Source organism: Cephus cinctus, unplaced genomic scaffold (genome assembly GCF_000341935.2).
Source record: "Cephus cinctus unplaced genomic scaffold, Ccin1 Ccin1_scaffold0462, whole genome shotgun sequence".
In the NCBI taxonomy this organism is placed as follows: domain Eukaryota; kingdom Metazoa; phylum Arthropoda; class Insecta; order Hymenoptera; family Cephidae; genus Cephus; species Cephus cinctus.
In genome coordinates, this window is record NW_014333138.1 from 734273 (window position 1) to 755986 (window position 21714).

Sequence of the window (21714 nt, forward strand, 5' to 3'; positions counted from 1 at the left end):
TATTTCTTCTTCGATTGAAATTCATTTTTATCGATATCGCATCGACAGGAAAAAAACACGTGGAAATATTCGTAGGAAGAATGAATCGAAGATTCAAGAATTTCGTGACCTACATTGCTTTTCTTAATTTATGATAAGAGGCAGCAGAGAATCGATCCACGAATCAATTAGATTAAAGAAAATAAAGATACGAGATGTATATTTGGGAGGGTCTGTACCTGCATTATATATATATATAGTATAAATATTTCTAGATTTTCATATCAATAATTAATAGCAAAGGAGTCTGTGTGGGTGTGTGTGTGTACCAAACCCAATTGCGTCACTGTAAAAGCGAAAATTCTCACCACACGGCTTATGAATACACGGTAGACGCTATTAAAAGAATATCAAAGTAAAGCAGAAAGAAATCGAGCTGCAGCCTCGAAAGCAACTTGGTCATTCCTTTTTTTCCGTTTTCTTTCTTTTTTGTTTCCATAGAATCGCTCAAAGCGGGAAGCGCTCTACGTTCGCTTGCCGGTGACGCTTTCGAATTTACACAGTAGAGACACAGAAGTGTGAAACCAAGCACAAGTGTATTCGACGACCTTTGATTCGAGTGACAGGGGCTATATAGATTTTCGTTTGAATTTCCCGCTAGAAAAAGTAAGGGGAACGAATAAAAGACACATATGAAAATGATCTTACTATCTGCGTAGGGTCTTCGAAGATTGTCATTTATGTGAATTCTTTATTGGTTTCTGTATTAACACTAAACCTACCGACATATTATATATACCTATTTCTACCGATGGCTGTCAAATGACCGCTTTTGGAATAAACATTATAGTCTTTTCCAGTTGACTGTAATTAATACAGAATTTAGCATAGTCGTGCAGTAAGTTCAAGAAAAATAAAAACCTGGAATTTAACAATTTTGATTAAAGTCTCAAAAGCGGTCAGTTGACCGCTCTGGTAGGTTTAGTGTTAAATACGGAAACTTCACTCTATACAATAATTCCAACGATATTTAAATCCACCTTTTGCGAATTCAGCGTTATTCAATAAACTCAAGGATTTCGCAGATCCAGTATCGCCCAAACGAGGTCTCTTGTACACGTAGCTGGTACTCAATAAGTAGACGATAACCATCGTTTCTGTTATCGGTGAATACATTTCTTTGAAATATATATATATATATATATATATAAATAAAAGCATAAATATAATCGTGTCAAAGGTTACCGTCGAATGCTCAGCCCTTAACATTTCTCCATTCACAAGTGACTGGTCGCATGACTAGGTTCAACCTTAAACCCACGTATAGTCACAATGGGCATTCTTGGTTTCCTGTCTTGTATATTTCCGACATTGATATCTCAGTCGATAAGGTAGAGAGTCTACAGGGTTATTAATACTTGAAAATATTTCTACACTATAATTACCGACAGTTATACATACTAATTCCAGGTTCTCCGTTTTATTGAACCTCATAGAAAGATACATACCCAACATTGCACAAGAGTAATAGATGAATATCACAATACTCAATGTTTACCCTCGTATGAGGTTAAACGAAATAGTAATTTTTTTCTAAAAACATAAGAAAATCGTATCGGCCTTCGAATCAGGCATTACGGGAGTGGGCACTTTAGTCAAAGCGAAGTGCAAGGCTAAGGGCGAGGCGTCGGTGGGATTAGCTTTCCTGACGAGGGGTGTCAGCCTACAAAATCATATTATCAGATCGTCCTCTCGCACGCTTTACGCAAATTGTCGTTTAGACTCTTATAGGTTAAAGCGATCGTGATAATACAGATAAGAAATTGAAAATTGTTTTGAATTTAAAATGAGTGAAAACAAAATTAAAAATCATCAGTAGTCATTTATAAAGATATACGAACACGTACACGTATAGTGATAACGAGGTGACTAAAACAAGTAAAAAAAATTAATTGCCAAATTTGAAAAATTTGACAAATATTTTTTTTTACACGAATTCACGTTTATTCCATATATTCAGCTACTCCGTCAACAGTGGCCGACATACTGGGTGATGTCGTTGGAATATCGATTAGCAGATACAAGAATATATAACGACTCTATTGCAGTAGGCACTTTTGTTTTTGCTGTATAGGAAAAATTAGACAGAATCTTTCCTGTACATGAAAAGCCTAGGCAGACTCTCGAAACAGTCGGTACAAAAAGTTTGACGTTCTTCGATATCCAGTAGTACCTCGATACGCCACTAGGAGAGTATACTGCTTTTTGACTGAAATATTATAAGAGTGTCTAGTGCCACGATGATAGCAGTACGAATGCTAAAGGAACGATTGAGACAAACCATACGTACATAACTAATAGTAAAAATGGTCTGAATCATTAATGACTTTGTTTAAAAGTAATTATTGAATCAGCCCATAATACGGTATATGACCGTAAGTATTATAGTAGACAGTTAAGGGTATATAGTCAGTGGCTAATAGAGGTCTCGCACGCAATTTGTACGATGTGCATTTTTTTTTAATGATGGAATATCGATCGAAGCATACATGGGGATATGCCTATTAGGGCATATAGGGATATGCTTATTGGGCATATAGGGATATTCGCTTGGATCTACATACGGGTATGTATTATTCGATGGGGACCGTCTAGAGGACCGAATGCGATAATCTATTTGACTGGACGCTATAGATAGCTACTTGACATAGTTAGTTCAGGGTAGTTAGTATGAGAATGTGTCCTAATGAATATTCCTGTTAATTGAAAGGAGGACTGCACGTAAGTAAGGTCAGTCTTTATGCTAATGTAACGTCGAGGAAAGACGTTTCGGAATAAGCCAGAGGCACGAGTAGAATGTGGTATGGGAGTAGAATTTCAAAAAAAAATGTAGAATCATTGGAGAAAATTGTGAATAAATTTCGAAAATTTAATATAAACAAGTTTGATAATACGTATATATAAATGAATTAAAGATTGTGGATGATCGATAAAAAAGAAAATTTATGAGCGTGAAAGTTATTTGAATATTTTGAGGAACCCTAAATTATCCGCTACTGGATCGAGATTTCAGTCGGGAGATAGTGACGGCCAGGATATATTTCGGGTACCGTAAATACTTCAGGGTAATTGAAAACGGTATGGGAAGAGATATAGTCCAGTGTAAGAGGTTGCTGATATTTTTATGGCGAAGAAGAAAGCGAGAAGAAAAAAGACAACTAAGGTAGGGGGGGGGGGATATCAGACTGGACTGGATGACATTGAAGATGCTCAAGACTGAGCAGACAGTCGGGCGACAGTGTCAACACCGAAGCTTGACGTGCGGCAGTATGGTATACGGTGGGAATTTGTGGGGGCTCTCTTTTAACTTGTTACGGCCCTGACCGGAATAACACTCCTTCCTGTTCCTACCGTCGAAATTTGCTACATCACCGAATCTGAGGCTAAAGCCTCAGTTTCACTAACCTGTATTCGGTTTACGCCTAACCTAACCTGATCGTCTAGTTCTATCAATAGACCAATAATTATTGATCAGGTCTAATGGATCGTTAATCGATTTTCAAAATTCCTTTAGACATCAAATTACCGGTTACTGCATTATCCGTCATGAAGTTTACACATGGTGTTTGAAATTTTTTTTTTGTATATTACCCAATTCCAATATCGCATTTCGTTATTGCACTAGATACAGTCTGGTCTTGTGAAAAAGGGAATAGATGACGTAAACAGATAATTGAGATTCTAGATAACTATTTCATCTGCTCTATTGGACGTTCGATTGGTTAACGATTCTTAGAATTCGGTTGGTCACAACAAAGAAGATTCTTATATACGATCGGTATTATTGTCAGTGAACGTGGAATCCTTCTCTATTCAGCTATAGGATAAGCATCTTATTTCGTACTTTAATTTCTTTTTTTATATTTATCTTCCAACGAGATTAGCATCTCTGACGATTCTCGGTACTTGGACGATACTATTGGATCGTAAAGGAGTATTGGTCGTTTGCAAGAACCAAGAAGATATTTGAGCATTCGAAGCTAAAAGCTGAGAGCGGTGCTTGGTAAATGCCTGTTAAAGCTGCCTGACTAGTAATTGAATTGTAACGTTAACGTGGATTAGATATTCGAAAAATTTCAAAATATTTCATTGTCATGAACAATGAGTGTTATTAATGTATTATAAATCACAATAGGATCAAGCAGATTTTCGTATTTTATCAAGAGGTTATAAAGGAGCCTTGCACGAGTGGATTCTCGAGAAGGACTATGAAGCATAAAGAATCCGACATTTTCTGCTTGAGCGACTGAGTCACTTAATTAGCAGCTTCTTCTGTAAAACCGCTCGCAAGATTCAAGTAGATGTGATTATTCAAGGGCAGACGAAATAGAAGTAGTAAAGTGCATTGATAAGTCAGACATCAATTGGACAAATTTAAAAGTAGGGAAAAATGATGATTTTTGTAATAAGTAATATAGGGAATATCAAGTTTTTTTTTTAATTCAGGAAAATGGTAGTGCAGGTCATTCACTAAGCTATATATCAAGGGGGTGAACAGTACTGGCGTCTCTAATCCTGAGAGCTAGTTGGATTATCATTGCGCAAGATTAACCAGCCATTTTGTTTGATCGGACAAGCGTTTAAAACTCTGATACCTTTTATTTTAACAATTTTCCATGTTTCTCTACCATCCTTTATAGTCTCTCTGTTTCTCTCTCTCGTATTTTTGCACTCTCACTCTTTTCTCTTTGAAGAACCCGCGATTCTCGCCAGTAGCTAATCCGCATTATCGATGTTCTCCCCGTAGCTTCCGGATGCGATCGATCCAGCCAGTAGGGGCAGCGAAGGGTGCTTCGCGCACCAACCAAAGGAACACCCTGACGATTTAAAATTCTCTCAGACACATTCTAGGCACCACTTCGTTTCGTGCTTCTCTATGATACGAGAAGAGACCAAAAGTACCGAATGCATCGGACACACTGCTTTGTGTATACGTTATTTCGTATAGGGAATACATACGGATGTAAAGACAGCCTTGTAAAACTCCGAATCCTACTCCGAGTCGCTTCTCTAAACGGGTTAACATCGATTTCCTAGAAGATACCAGCCCTAGTTTCATTCCATTCCATTCCTTTCCATTCATCCGCATCCCAGTCGCCCTCCTACTTCCTTCCTGACGATCGTGCTCTCGCGCGTTTCTCTAGTCTCCCGCCAGTGGCGCTGTCGTCGTGACACACTGGCGCCATCCGACGTGGCGTTCACGTACTACGACGACCCTAGAATCTACAACCCAAAGGAACGGCTTTTGGTTGTTCCGACTTTTCACACCAGGTGACACTGTACCATACGGTAGCTGTGTTACCATCTTGCCAGTGGATGAGTGGATGGTTGAGCTCGTTGAGGATGGTTACGAGATAGGGTTTGTATTGCTCGAGGGGCTAAGATGTTGCCACTAGACGGAAGAGGAGGACTTCCTAGGGTACCAGAGTGGGTTAAGTATTCTCTAACGGCTTCCTAACCCCTAGACCACTTCTGACCTTCCATGCCAGTTTAACGGACTGCTCGATATCGAGCTGTTTTTTTTTTTCATACCCTTCTTAACAGGGTTTGGAGTACCTACCATTTGAATTTTACAGTCGGAAAATGGATGATTCAAACGTTTTAAGTTTCTCGTATGATAATTTATGTACTGTTACAGACCTAATGACTTATGGGTAATGAGGAACTTTTAGAAATTCATTGTCTGACCTAGTCAAGCGTTTTTCTACTGCGATCAAGCCGGAAGGATGAAAAATTAATTTCTCTAGCTAGAAGTAATATACGGAAGGGGGGCGGGGGTTTGATTTTTGTTTTTGATACTATCACCGCTTTTTGCGCCTCAGGAAGGGACCACCACCACTCTGACCAGGAAGCAGCATCCATGTTAAATATAATCTGTTGATCCAGTTCAACATCTTCTCCATAGGTACACAACCTCCCCTTAGGAGCTGCCAAGCAACGTAATCTTGTTACCGGGACAATTTTTTAAAAATTGTATATTAATTTATCAACACCTCTGCCTGCACTTCGTATCGCCCGGACGGCCGTTTATCCAGTCTAGGTAAAAATCTTATATTTTTATGATTCGATTTGTCCTATATCGTTTTAACGTATAGGGGTAGTTTTTTGTACGCAATATCCTAACATTATATAATCCTACGTTAAATCATTTTCCAGATACGCGACCAACCGAGCGATACGGGATACACGTATACCAACCCTCGGGCCACTTGAAACTACATAATTATAATTAATCATACGTGATTAAACTAAAAAATACATCACGTTACGCTCGGCAACTCCTAAGGTTAATATCATCATTATTCTTCTTAGCATTAACAGCATCTAAAACCCATTTATCATCCTGATAGGCCCAACATTGAAATCTACTTAAAATAATCATTGATAAGAAGTCAAATAAATTTTGGGTTATTCAATTAAAAAATAAATGTCAAATTCTTCAATAGTTAATGAACTAAAAAGCTTCTCCTAGTCGCCCACACCCTCTTCCTCGAATACCCCCATTATCCCTTACGTAAGGTTCGCTCCCAGTAATCCCTAGGAAAAACTTCTCGAGAAACTCATCCCGACTCCCTTCAAAAAGTCTAGCATCCCCCTATGGTCCAGAAAAGTTTACCACGCGGATCGTAGCAACTGCAAGTTTTAATATTTTTATGGAGCTGCGCAACTTGTTTTTATTTAAGATTTTTTTGATTTTATTATTTCAGTCGAGACCCTAACGATCCCAAACCTTTTTTCTAACCAGAATCTATTCCTGGCCCGAGGATCGCACAGGTACGCATATCTAGGAGGCAGAAGCCTATCTCAAAAGTCATCCCCAAGAACTCGTATCCTTGTACGTAAAATTTTTAGAATTTTTTTTTTTTTTTTCATATCTGCATTAATTCAATAAAGCACAAGGGATACGAATTCCATCGTCTTCAAACGGTATCAAACTCACAGATATATAAAGCCGATGAAGAGGAGAGTAAGCACGATGGCGTAGGGTATGCAGACCTTGCACACCCCTAACGACCTAAGGACGATATTCGTGAAGACGAGGCACAGCACCGAGTCCAGAAAGGTGGGTATTACGCCCATATCACTCTTTCACTTTTGATCGAGTTACAATTTCCCCAGGGTTCGCGTACGCCACTGACATTTTGACGACTGGTATATTTTTCCTTTTTTTTTTACTTCTACTTTCTCTCTCTTCCTCGACCAATACAATTCGCGATCTCTCTCTCCACTGAACGACTGATCGGTCTCTGCTTTTTTACAACTGGCGCATAAACACAGTCAACCTCCTAGGGAGACATCAGTAACGTAGACATAAGGGTAGGTTAATTGGTCAAAAAATGTTCAAATTTTTTCTACATTTTGTATTACATTTTGAAACGATAAAATGAAATTTTGAGATAAACCGAATCCCTTTGAGAAAGAATATTAGACTTTGAATGCACATAGGGAAAATGTTACTTGCATCTAAGAGTGACTTGATAGTTACTTAAAAAATTTTCAAAAAAGTGTAGATAATGTATTATTGAAAATTATAGGACACTTTTTTTTAAAGGAATTTTATATAATTCCCAGTATTTAAGGGAAGTTTAGTATTTTTTGAAAAATTCTATAAATTCTCGTGGAACCCTTCTACCTTTTTTATACGGCACTGTTCTTCAGGCGAAGTCTACGTTTACAACACAAAAGCGCTTAAAGGGCTTCCTAAAGCTCGTAACCAATGATGGAGGACACACTGCTGAAAGAAGGGGTGCTTTGAGGTTGTCGGAATAAGCTTGTAAGGAATATGATTGTATAACAATAGTCAGCTCCAATTTACCCCATTTATTATAATCAAAAAATTACCCCTAATCAAATTACCACCCGGGTTGTTTCAGCGATTAAGAACGACCCTGTTCGTTGCGTCCCTAAAGTTGACCTAAGCAATTTACAGAAACAAAAAACAATCCTTACCGCCGATCAATTAGTCCACCCCTTACACTCTAATCGCACGAATCTTATCGATCTAATAAAAAATACATTATTCCATACGAATTCAGTGTGAAATCTCCTTAATGCATGATTATCGTAATAAGGGTAGTTTCCAACGTAATATTTAATTCAATTGACAACGTCCATTAATTTCAGTGCATTTTACCACCAGTCAAGTAACCAGGACGAGCAGTAGTAAGAGCCAGTTACAGACAGCCTCAAGGGTGAAGCTGGAAGTGGAAGGAGCAGAAGAGAAGGAAGGAGGGCAGGAAGATTCAATTTAAGCGCTGACGTCATCAGCTCGGCAAGAAGTGGAGCGAGCGGAAACGTCCGTAACCGGAAGTAAAAAGAATTTGGCGAAAGAATCGCAGCAACTCAGCCTACAGTAAATCAGCAGGAAGATCCCGACGAGAGATTAGGATGAGATACAATTAAATTTCCACGAGCTCGTCAGGAGCAATTATTTACCCGTGATAAAGGACGATCGATCTTAAGATCAAATAAATGACGTCACCGATGCTGTATTATAAACAATTCCATTTTTTTCCCCATCGCTTTCTCTTATCACCGTAAATCTTATCGTTAACAAAGTTTCAAACTTTACAATTATTTTAAAATTTGTTTTTTCAAATTTTCCAATGACTTTCCTGAATTCCCATTGCTCCGGGGAATTGCCTTCGCGATCGATATCGCCAGGGTTGATTTATTATCACACGGGATCATTTGCACTCTACGAATCGTTATCTTTGATATATTCCGACAGTCAAGTATACATAGGTATACACCGAGATTTTCTAATGGGTACTTTATGCGCGTAACGCGGAAGAGACAAGCGAAAATTTATGTGCAAATTCATCACGTGTAAAATTGTAAAAAATTGTTAAAATTGACTGACTACCAGATTACACACACGTACTCGCATATATATATCAAGCGAAACTTGATACACAGGGTGAACCTAGGTAACATTACTTTCTGATTCAGAGAACAAATTTCTATCTTGTCGCTTTACTTGACAAATGTACACAGCGCTGTCTAATAATACGTCCTGTGTCATTTAGGCATGAAGAATAATTGTAGCGGCTCCTGAAGATGCTGTAAATTGAATTTCATCTTGCGAGTAGAAAATTGATACTTTATCTCTCTCTTACATTACTACCTAAATGAAGTATTACAAGAGACGTCAAGTCCTCTGTGATATACGGTCTCCATGAAGATCAGCAACAGGAGCAAGGGGGATGCTGGGAATTGTATGGGAAAGTTGAACGATTGTTAAGAGTTACGTCATACCTGTAAAGGTTCAGACATAAATTGTCAGTATTAATAGCACTTGAAGGTAGCTACATAAAGGAGGAGTAGCAGGAAGTAGAAACGAAAGGGATGAAATCGATAGAAAGGGGACTCTACGTCTAAGACCATGTTACACGAGTTACCTAGAAATTTAACAAGGTTTCTTTTCCTTTCCCCTAAGAAAAAGGGAAGAACAAAAAAAGTAAAGGAAAAATTTCCCAAGTGGATCGTCGGAGAATTTTTCGATATTACAGAACAATTTTGCACGGGACGAAGAAAGAATTTTCAAGATTATCGGCGCATGCGCAGTAACGAACTTGAATTATCGAAGTACAATTTTTTTAAACCTCATTTATAGAGTTACAGCATCCGTATAGGCATCGGACGTACTGTACGTTTATACACGGTACCATCGATTGAATCGCAGGTAGATGTATCGATTTCTATCGATGACTGATATATCGCATTGATTTCAGATGAAATCCTCGACTAATCCGACGTCGATAATTAATCGGCAGTTCCGATAGACGGATCTGCGGTAATCCAGGAATTTCACGTATCTAAGGGAAACAGCCGGTATCCCAGCCATCTGCACGAGATTGCGAATAAACTCGATTACTATAGATAATTCACAGTCTGCCCCGTATCGATCGTGCAAAATTGTCATAGCGTGACAATCGCGAATTTCGACCCTAATATTTCGCCACGAGACTGCGACGCTTAACTGACCTTACCTAACCTCAGTAAAGATTCCCTGACAGAAAAGATTAAAAAAAAGGTCCAACAATGTTTTTGGGAAATTTTACCCAAAACTGTATTAACTACCGAAAGACATTGTTATTCGGAAATTAAATATCGCTGATTAGGCACCATCGATTAGTACTGTATCTGTTCAATCGATATATTCAATTCGAATTGCATAATTTTAAACACACTAATTAAATCATTTATTTAATAATATATGCATATATATATATATATACATATATATTAGCAATGCATATGCATGCAAATCAAATGCATCATAAAGCGTATAGATAAAGTACAGACAATAAGATACAATAAATTCGCATGATTGTGATACGAACTATCTGTATTTTCGTGTATAAATAAATAATCTGTATTTTCTGTATAAATAAATGTATAATAATCGCAAGCAAATGCAGGATAAACATTAACTTCCGCGTGCGTGTACATATGTCGTATATATATTTTGTATGTATATAATATATAAAAATTGTATATATACATATATATCTGTCTATACCCATAGATATATCAGTAGCAGAAGAAGCACACTGGTAACAGAATTAGAGCTATGGACAGAGGGTGGTGTTTACAAATGCGCGAAAAGTCAATAGCGACTGGCGACACGATACGTCGAGGGCGCATGTCGCTTTTTATGATATTTACATTATTGTTCATCCCAAGAGAGGACCGATCAAATTATAACGAACCATAAATCATTTATAGGATACGAGATACAAGGTAGCACCGAAGGTAGTTCAAGATGAGATAAAAAAAATGTCTTTGAGAACGTCAGCTGGCAAAAAAATGTATATTTACGAAAACGCATCCGAATGGATGGGGAAAAAAATGTGTACGGTATCGATTATCGGCCAGTGACAGGTGGATTTGATGGGTCAAGTTAATGAAGTGATATAAGGGTGGGAGATAGGAGGAGGGACTGGTATTAAAAAAATGTCTTTAGCCGGGCATTATAATTTCCACAGTGATTACAGGCGTCTGTTGATTAATTTCATATAAAATTGTATAACTGTCGTATCGATTGATAAGGGAGGTTTTATCTGTATATAATGATAATTGACGTACGTGTTAATTAAAATATAAATTTTTTTATTATAATTATTTATTGTAAACAGTAAATGTGCCAAGCTCGACAATCCAAGCCAAGCACAGTGTATAAGGGCATCAGGTGACATCGATAAGTGCGAAGCTGTGCTTATCGATTTGATACCGATTGGTAATTAAGATCATTAATATAATATATATGTAAATATATATATATATATATATATATATATAATCAATTATCGAACACCACAATGACATCATCAGACACGGGCAGGTGAACAGGACGCAACCAGAAAGCGGTCCAACATCAAACATCGCAAGCGTGTGTGTGGTGGATGCTGTGCTGGATATGTCGGATTTTTCGGGAAGATTCTGTGTGTCCAGAAATTGGTCCAGAGGGTCACGCGGATGTGCGGGTCACATACAAAGCCTCTGTGAACATTGTGAAGATAGTGCATACGGCATCAGTGACGTTGCGTGACTGTGTCAGAAAGTGAGTACGCTTCCGGTCCATGATCGAGAGACGATTGAAATAACTATTCTTCAATATGGATGCTGTGCACTTTTTTTCTTCGTATCTTTGATTTTATCGAATTTGTTTTTATAGAAAAGAAGCGTACTCTTGTTAGCACGTATTTTATATGCGTAATCGTAACTACGCTGCAATTGCACTTGCACTTTATTATTATTTTTTTGTGATGATTCGCGTGCGTGCTGTGCCATGTATATTAATCAGACTCCAGATTAATATCGGAGACGATCCTTACATGTATATATATATATATATATACACGTAAATATATGTATACAGAATACATTTGATATTCTTGAAATTTTTTTAGCGTTCAGGTAAAAATCGGTTTTGAATAATGCTTGTGTAAATTGACAGATAACGATTAACTGATACAAGCATGACAGTTGTAAATTTTGATAAACTATGTCAGAGCTTGATAAAATTGCGTGTGTGTATGTATATGTATATATATACGTGGATATAATTCTTGATATATGCAAGTATCTTGATTTGGCAAAGGATGGGATGGGACTCACCGCTGTCGCGTTTTAACGCGACGATAGCGGCGATAGTCGTTGGCGGTGGCGTCATTGGGGTCGAAGCCCCGGCGATGCTTCGGCGGCGATGACATGGCAGCCTTGGCGTTACCGTTGACAATAGCGTTGGCGTTGTTGCTGTCGTGAATATGTAGCAGAGTGAGGGGCGGCGGTGATGGTAGATTCACGTGATCGGTGCTCCAGTCGTTGCCGACGTGATGTCGTTTGTTCCTGAAGATGACGGGGGACGTGGCGATCGTCGTGATGGGGTTGGTAGTGATGACGGTGCTGGTGGTGATTTTGTTGATGGTGGCGGTGCTGGTGGTTCTTCCGGGTGGCGAGTGACGATGCGATGAGCAACAACGGCACCCAGCAACCGGGGGCTCGCCGATAACGAGGACTCGCTCCCCGTGACCGACGTGGTGTGGCACCGCGTTGAGCTCGTGCCTCGTCGTAGCCCTCCCGGCGCCCGACCCACCCATTCAATCCGATGATCTCCGCAGGCGCCTCCTCTCTCCGCGACCTCTTCTGACCTTCGACCTGATGGCACCTGGCCCTGGTCCTTTTCCTCGTCTTTCTCTTCTTCCTTGACTACGTCTTTATACCTTGGATTCAGGACTCTATTGGTACCTCAGGAATCGGGAGGAACCTTGGGAGCAGGTATGTCGCCAGCACTTTACAGGAACACCCTTATTCTTTCTCCTCCTTGTCTTTGTTACTCGTTGTTGTTGCTGTTTGATCTTTGTTATTATTTTTTGTTGCTACTTCAAACAACCCTCCAAGTCGAACCCCAGCTGTTCCGTTGTATATTCACTTAGTCTAACCCAACCTGATCTACCACTACAGTTGTACTACACAAGACTATCGTATAACGTACAATATTTAGATTCGTGTTGTTGTTGCGTCTAGTTGATGTTGTACTTGTTTTTCTTGTTTTTGTCTCTCACTCTTGAATCAAGAGTTCTTGCTCACCCTAGTTCCCTCCGAGACCCACCCTTGTCGTAACTTTCAATTACTTTATTATGCACGTACAGACGGCAATAGCACCACCACCCAGAACCAGCAGCAACAACAAAAGCAGCTGAAGCGAAACAACAACAACGGCAACAACAACAGAAGGAGCAGCAGCAACAGCAGCGTGCTCCCGACGGACGCGCACACGTTGGCGTCCAACAGTCTCTCCCTTCCGCAGTCACGCCAACTCACTTTCAACCCCCACTCTGGCGTCTCGGCGTCGTAGCCGGAAGAGGGTGCGTGCTCCTCTAATACGCCGCTAGGTGGCAGCACTGCGCCACTTGCAAAAAGGGTTGCGCGCGTCTGGTCGATACCAGACGAGAATCAACCAAACCTGCCGCCTACAACTATGCAAACGCTAAACCGACAATCGCGACAGCCACCTCGCCGCAGACGTCTGACTTGTTCTCGGTAGCGCCACTTTTTCAAAAACCCGCCGCCGACTGACAGATATCAATCCGAAAAATCATCCGATTACTAGTTGATTATTACGCGACACGATAAATTTGCCGAAACAACCACCGCGTTTATACAGCATACAATAATTTTCCAAGTGCAACGAATAACGTGTGAAAAATTTGCAATTCTTTTTTTTCTTAACAATTCAATTCTACTAAATTATCAAAACGGACATAGCAACATGTAGTAACTTCGAATCCCTTATCACCCCAGTGGTAATATCGCTCTATAACCCAGAATACTCACCCCTGACAAACTTCTCAATATATTTAATCAAACAGATCAATATACACTCGATCGAAACGAGAATCCATTAAAAAAAGAATTTCAAATTCCTTATCTAGTCTACACGAAGAACCACGATCCCGATATTAATCACAACTCCATAGTACGAATCAAATAATTCGACAAGACCCGGAATTCCTTTATGCCTGACCCAATAAGGTTCTCCGAGGCGGGAAAATTCAAATAGCAACACCCACCAGTACGATTAAAATATATCCCAGGCGGATGGTTTATCGATACTTTCAAAGTTTAAGGGATGAAAAATCTAAATGATCTTTTCACAGCTGTCCAGATTAAGGTAGGTCCTGCTACTTGTGCCTGACGTGAATCGTAGCGCCGCGTAGGAATGACTGACGGTGAGAACGATCGCGAGCCCCAGCTTATGGGAACTAAGAGGCGGTTCATTGGTCGGTCTGACGTTCACATTCTCGCTGACTTTTCTACTAGCTTACGTTGCCTGTACGAAGCCAATGTACACTATAGAGTAACTCTATTTTTCTCTCTCTCACTCACTAACTCGTTGAGAGACACGGCTCGCGTGTGCACGTGTCATGTGCCCTAACTATTCCATCCGTGTTCCAGTACACGCTACGGCTGTAGTTCCAGCAGGTAAAAGCCAGCAGCAACAACCTGGCTGCGCGCGAGTGAAAGCGCCAACCACCTTTTCGAAACTCTTTTTATTGTGTTGGCATCGCGACGGGACATCGCGACGGCCGCAAATGTAGGCAACCGAGTCGCCGACCCTTATTACAGTCCGTCCCACTATTCTCAATCTGCGACAACGTCTGCATGGCTATCGACGTACCCTGTCTCATGTCGATACATTGAAACTAAAGCGTTACCAAGCATGATCGAGTCTTTTGCTTAATATACTATAATATAGTAGAACATAGCATACTGTAGTATAGTATGAAGTGGGTGAGGTCAGTAAACTGTTAAATTTTTTTTTTGCTAACCTTCATAAAAGTTTGGAGATGCCTGGATGTTGTGCAATCGACGTATCGTGGTTCGTGGACCGACCATTGTTATTTTTCACTGAAATTCGTATCTCTCTGCGTTTATCGATTCGTCTTCAAAAATACGAATCTTAGAATGTTGCGTCAAACAATACGGCAAGAAGGTTGACTGATTTCGTGTGGAAATGGCGGCACGCTGCTAATTATTCTTACGTCACATGGCAAACTGCTTTATCGGAAGTAAAAGGTGGCGATTAACTGCAGGCAATCTTTTTTAAAACGGCTGTATAGTCAGGTTGCCGACAACGGAATTTGCAAATTTGTTTTTTCGTTTCTGGAGGAAAAAGACAGAGCTAAGATTGTTTTTTTTTTTAGTTACAGTTTTGCCAACCGGATGAGCATCGAGTGACTCTGCAACATTGCTTTCTGGAAATAATATTTTTTTATTTCTGGCTGCAACGACTGCATGCTGTATCTACGATTATATTTTTATGTAAACTCTGCAAATAGAGAAACTCGCATTGTGTATGGATGGATGACTTTTTTCCTGTTTATTATAAAAAAAAATATTTTATCTCATACAAAGTGGATAACGCGTGTAATCCGGTACGTCGTGCATGATTAATTTGAGAGGACGATTACGTGCGCTGATACTAAACGCATTATTACTACATCATTTTTCTATATCATCGCGTTTTCAGGAAATCACGAGAAAAACACGGCAATGACGATTTACATGAATAAATAGAAATATTCTGTCGGAATGACAAGTGGCTAATTATCTACAACGAGAATTAGTGCATTGCTGCTCGCTGGCAACCATCGATAAACAAGTTATTGACACAAGCAGTGATTCTCATTTTGTGCCCGACGTATGTATTACCTATAGAGAGTCTCTGTTTACGAGTGAAATAGAATGTGCGACTGTTTTGCTTTAAAAATTAGGACAAAGACGATCCCTAAGAAACGCATTACCTGTGGATAGAGTCTCCAGTCGATCTACGAATCAAAGACGAAATTTAGAGTACTCACTTGTGTCGAAAGTCTTATAGAGATGGCCCATCAAAAATACACATCACTCGTGGAGTCACTGTATATAATTCCCTTTACGTAACGTAATAATGAAAGCCGTACTTTATTCTCACGTTAAAACTTTGTACCAACGACATTCCTGTTTACGAAATCTTACAAGCTCTCCTCGAATGCTGAACTTCGAGTGGTTTCCGCCAGAGCTCGCTAGATGGCGGTAGCGTCGCGTCTTTACATTCCCAACGGTAGATACACGAATATCAGTGACATTTCAAAAATACGTTTTTGGCAGTACCAACGAGAGGGCAAAGGTCAAGTTTGAATAAATTGGTATGAACTTTTATAGAAAAGAAAACGAAACCTTCCTATTCTCACAGCTAACCTAACAGCTTCGTTTTATAATCAATGACATGCTGTGATATTTGGTTATAATTCATTCATGGACAATTATCACTCTCAACGGTTACAGGTTAAATACTATTTGAGCATAAGAAGTCATTACCTGCTCGTACCTTCGGAAGTTTCCCATTGGGGTCATTATCGATGACCCCAAAAATGTGCTTCTCATACCAGCATGCATCCCGAAGAATTCTGACAGGCTGTTCCAGGAGTCACGAAAATAATTCTGCTGTAGATGACGTGGACGATAATCTTGATGGTGCTGTCGCTCAGGACCATATCCACGCGGACAATCTATCCCATCGTTCCTACCACCGTGTCCAATCACAGGTATTATTATGTCGTGAATTTTTGAAGTCTCCTTTGTAAGTTTAGAAAAAAATATCCACGGACACAGTAACTCAAAATACAAATTATACGATTTATGCAATTATTTATCTCTCTTTTTTAATAAAAATTTCCAATAATACATTTACAACGTACTTAACCTCTTTATTTTTAGATTATTGCGTAGTGCGTCAACTACGCATCTAATTGAACACAGACTGGAATGAACATCGAACACAGATTTGGAATGTATATTTACTAATCACGCAAAAACCCGTAAATTCGGTACACCGATTCGAAGCACTGTCAACAGCAAACGTTTTGAAGCACTAATGATCAAAGCGGGTATCCAATTACCTTTTCGGTTGGTACAGACTAATTAACTAAACTCCCTCTATAACATTCCTTAGCGTCAGTTAACACTGACCTGAACTTAATGAACCGCGACCTTGCTTATTCACCTTAGTTAATTTCCAAGGAGTCTGTAGGCTTTGAATATTCATGACCGAATTTCATAGAGAACATAAGACCAGTGTATACATATACTTTTATATACATATATATAAAGGCTAAAACACTTATCACATTGAGAATATAGCTATTGACGTGTACTTCAATTAGGATAATCCGTATACTTTCAATAGACAATTAAGGACACTAATTAATTAGTGAAAAATTATCGAGCAACCTCACTGAACTCTGATTATACATTTTTTTTTCTTTTCACTATTCAACACCGATCACAATCCACTCGATTATTATGTTCAATTTATAATCACGTTTCCTTTTTTAACTTGTTGAAAGGAAATGGATACAAAAAGAAGAGGACTTACACGCCATTCAACTTTACGATTGGCCACGGTGTCGCTCCGAGAACAAAGAGTTCGCTTTTAAGTGTGAAGAACAGATTTAACACTGGACCTAGACTACGACCGCTCCTCCGTCAAACATATGAGAGGAAGCATACATGCCATCAATGTGTCTAAGCTGATGAGTGCCCTGAGCCATCGTTCATGTTTTTACTTAAAAAAATTATTTTGTAACAGCCTTTGGAAATCGAGACAAGCCTTAGAGGCCATTTTGAAAAATATATAGAATGCCAAAGAAATGATAATAGAGATAACGAGGATGCAGAAAATAAAATAAAAAAGACGATAAGAATATCTGAGAAAAAAAAACAGATTTATTTTTCGGAATAATCCAGACAAAATAAAATTTTTTTCACTGTAAAAAAAAAATTTCTTGAGCCACGTACCGCTACCATGAATTCAAGTACCTATTTGCAACATCCAATAGAATAACAAGAGAGAATATCAGTGGAGGTAGTCATAAACGAAAATTTGTTTTTTGAAAAAAAAAAAAGTTTGCAATTCATAACCGTAACTATATAGTTCTGTTGAATTCATGGAACACGGTAATTATTCCCCGAGTACGTTTATGGAAGGTCGCGGTAGGCGTGCCTGATCGCGTACAGTCCATATCTACTGTAGGTTCAGTAGTTACAAAATGCCTTGGTCAGCCGTAGCATTAAAATCATACGAAAATACAGTGGTAGCTGGCAGTACAGTTGAGAGTAATAATATTGCCCCTTTCAGCTCACATCACCCTATTCCGAGTTACGTGAAATTTCCTAACGAGGGTGAGAAACATCGGGTCCACCCTGGAGCACCGTACGGCCCTGGATTATTCGAATGTGTGCGGTGGACAGACTCAGAGTATATTTTGGAAACAGAGGTAATGGTCGATCTGGGAATAGCAAGCGGCACGGGCGGGTGGGCAGAAACATCACGTTCTGCAGGTTTTACGTTTTATGTTTGTGTGTACAATACTGAGTGTACAAGATAAGATGCACATTTGTGGTTTGCGGTAAAACGGTGCACGATTTCGAAAATCTTATGTGACAGTCATTTAATATTTTTCGATTGGGCATCGAATGGTCATATTATTATTGTTCGTTTAATTTTCGTAGAGGAAAAAAAAAATAGAGATGAAAATAAATTTCTACGTATAGTATAGATAATAAGGGAGATATTTGCATTTTTAATTTTTAAAATTTTTTCACAGAATTCCTATACTGGCTTCGCGCAGCAGAAACTATTTTGAATTCTACGTGTTATTCGCCATAGACTTTTAACATTTCATATACCGAAGACTCCCGTAGACTCCAAAATCTATTGGAAAAAGACGTCGAATCCAAGATGGAATATGTAGATTTCCAACTTGTACATAAAAAAATAGCATGGCAATACGTCTTAGCGACCATAGGTAGACAGTTTAGAAGATTCAATAATATTAAGCAAATTTATATATATCCATGCAGAGCTTAAAAAACATTTTCCAAAGCAGTCGCTCGATATCACTGGGCAAAGAGGAATATTGGACACAGTGACTGACCTACCGCAAACTGACGGTTTATCGTGAAGGACGCCTTTGAAGTTACCGCCTATCCACGTCGCGTTGCTATGACTTTCAGTCGTTTCCCTACTTACCCTGCTTTCGATCCCTCGCCCCTTTTCCATCATAACCTTTACTCTCTCTCTCTCTCTCTCTCTCACTTACTGTGTATCCAGCGTCCATTGCCTTCAAGTAAACTTTTTAAACCTTATCGCTTTGACCCGATATTGGAAAAGTTAGAGCTTGATCGTTTACCACCTGAAATGTATCCCAGAGGCTATAGAAAATATTGTTGTGACTTCCCTCTCAGTCCCGACAGTTCTACCAACTCCGTACGAGAAAGCAGCCCCAGACAGACTATAATATTAGCATACCACCAGTTCTGATTTTACGACCGTTATAAATTGCATGTTACCAACAAGACAGGAAGCAGCCATGTAAAATTCTCTTACCTAACCTTGACACTGTTACTTTACTGGCAGCTATTCGATATATAATATATATGCAGGTATATACCAAGAAGGAAATACGCGTGTCGCTCGATAAGGATCGTGCCTTAATCTTACGAGAGGGTCAAGGAAAGCACTTCCGAAGGGTATCCAATAGCCGTGAAGTAATTCCTAGTGGAAATCAGTCGGTAAGGAAGAGAGCGGGACTGTATCGACGGAGCAAAGCCGGCTTCGGTAAGGAGTAATCGCGTTGGGGTGAACGATCATTCGAAGTAGGCAATAGGAAGTTAAGTCTTCTGGTAAATACTCTAAGGGTCGGGTAACAGCCGAATAAACGACGAAGAAGAAGAGGGAAGTCTTGGATAAACCAGCACGTTATTTCCGGTTTGCACGAGGTCCATTGTCCTTTCAGTATAAAAACCCCATCCTGCCGTTTCTGCACGACCAGGAATCTTAGCGTTGACTTTTTGTCTCCATCTATTGGAAACCTAACCTAATTTAACCGCCTGCATTCTCGTACAAACGGCTACGTTCATGCCGCTAAGGGAACTCGGCAATTTCACTCAACGTACCGTACGTGCTCAGTTCTCGATCCTGACCCAACCTTCCACGACTGATTTATCGGCCAACTTCACGTATATGCAGGTACGGTGAAATATGCTGGGAGTTTGTAATTGCCGCTAAACTGTCTTTTCAAATTATCCTCGGAAACCCTCTGTCGCTCTACAATACCTGGAGGATATCTGGTTAATTCCGACAGCGGTGGCTTAGACGGCACCGAGACACGTCCAAGGGTGATTTAGAAGATTTGTGTGTAATAAATCGTCTCACCATGCTTGTCACGTTACTACAGTACCGACGGCGTTTATCGAGCAGTAAAAATAAACGGGAGTGTCTCAACGTGCGGAATAGTATCCGCATGCCGGACGTTCAGTGTGTTTACAGACGAACGATCGTGTCTAGTCAAGAGTAAACAAAAGTCTCTGTAAAGTTCAAGTGGCGTTGTATATAGTGGAGTGACGAGATTTGGCTTCTGGCTGAATAAAGGCGAGAGAGAGATGGAGATAGATGATATTTATTCAGTGAATTGCGTGAGAATGGAGGTTTACACTGAGAATGTAATAATAGAAGAGGTCTCCCATACGTCTGACTCTCATGTTCTATTAGTACTAATAATAACCGCCACCTGCGCATTTGAATTTGTTAACATGTACTGCGTGCGATCGATATCACGGTTAATTTCAGTTTGTTCAAATAATTGAAGGTCTCCATCAAATTCTACGGCATGAATCAATACAATTTTTCTGCTAAATATATATATGGAAAAATTATGAAAATTTATTTAGACTTTAATACAAGTTGAGTCAAATTCGTTCGATCGATACAACTGTCAAGCGGAGCGCTGTTAAATTCTCGCTCGGTTCAGTGACTGTGACAATTGTCTTTTTGACTGGTTTATAATAAAAAAAAAATAAATTAATTAGTAGGCAATAATAATTTTATGTGCTTTCTCAGCGAACATCTCGACTAAGGCATTTTTTCACGTTTCGCATGTTCTGCACGTGATAAGCTGGACGCTCATTCATTCCGGTAGCTCAACCAAGGGATCGTTTGTGCAAAAGTTTCACGTCCGAACGACGATTCCCGTGGGATAGTCCTGCTGTCAGGGAGATCTGGTGTTTCCGTGTCTTTTTTCTATTATGTAGAGTAACAAAAAAAAAAAGTAAAGAAAAAGTTCACTCAACGAAATCCATTTTAATTGGCAGTGAGAAGTGGAATTCTGTAGGTCTTTGTGCGTCACTACCAGAAATGACGTGACAAGTAGATATGATGGAAAACATTTTTTTTTTAATTCAAACAAATTTACTTATGCTTCTCCATCGTCCTGAAACAGTAGGCCTACTGTCTAAGATAAAAATTAAATCGTCGTGTCTTCACGGCCTTGCAGAAAAACATTAAGGAAACGATGAATTGTACAAAGGGTGCATATTTACATACACGTATGTAACAATGCCAAGTGGGCACATTCATTAAACCGTTCCGTAATTAGGCAAGTTGCCAAGCTTTTTAGTAACGAAAATAGGATATAAGAAAGAGAGAGAGGGGGAGGGGAAGAAAAAAAAAGAAAAATTTTTCCTCGTAAACGAACCAAACTACGAATCTCGTTTACTGGAGTCCCTTTAATTTACAGAGATCATACGAAGTCATGACAGTCCGCTTAGTCGGAAAAAAATTTTATT

At 39.4% G+C, this 21714-nt stretch overlaps 2 protein-coding genes and 1 long non-coding RNA gene across 11 annotated transcripts in view; 1 reads left to right on the forward strand and 2 right to left on the reverse strand.

Moving 5' to 3' along the window:
• The window catches only part of LOC107267991 (potassium voltage-gated channel protein Shaker), a 118631-nt gene that overhangs the window by 65809 nt on the left and 31108 nt on the right, over positions 1–21714 (reverse strand). The window contains exons 1-2 of one of the 9 annotated variants that reach the window (XM_015740249.2): positions 6980–7116; positions 5845–5966 (exon numbers count right to left, since the gene is read on the reverse strand). The exons of 7 other annotated variants lie outside the window; for them this stretch is intronic. In XM_015740249.2, coding sequence (XP_015595735.1) covers positions 5845–5942 — 98 coding nt within the window. In that variant the 5' untranslated portion in view covers positions 5943–5966; positions 6980–7116. Of the gene's footprint in view, positions 1–5844; positions 5967–6979; positions 7298–21714 lie in introns of those variants that run through there. One more of the 9 variants, XM_025085336.1, reaches the window with a different exon arrangement.
• On the forward strand, positions 7009–8469 carry LOC112494395. The gene is made up of 3 exons (XR_003059781.1): positions 7009–7102; positions 7699–7813; positions 8164–8469. It is a non-coding gene; the product is annotated as an uncharacterized LOC112494395 (long non-coding RNA).
• LOC107267992 lies at positions 11328–13204 on the reverse strand. The gene is made up of 2 exons (XM_015740255.2): positions 12163–13204; positions 11328–11544 (listed from the first exon to the last, which is right to left on the reverse strand). Exons 1-2 carry the CDS (start codon positions 12642–12644, stop codon positions 11373–11375), a joined length of 654 nt encoding a protein of 217 aa, XP_015595741.1. The 5' UTR covers positions 12645–13204; the 3' UTR covers positions 11328–11372.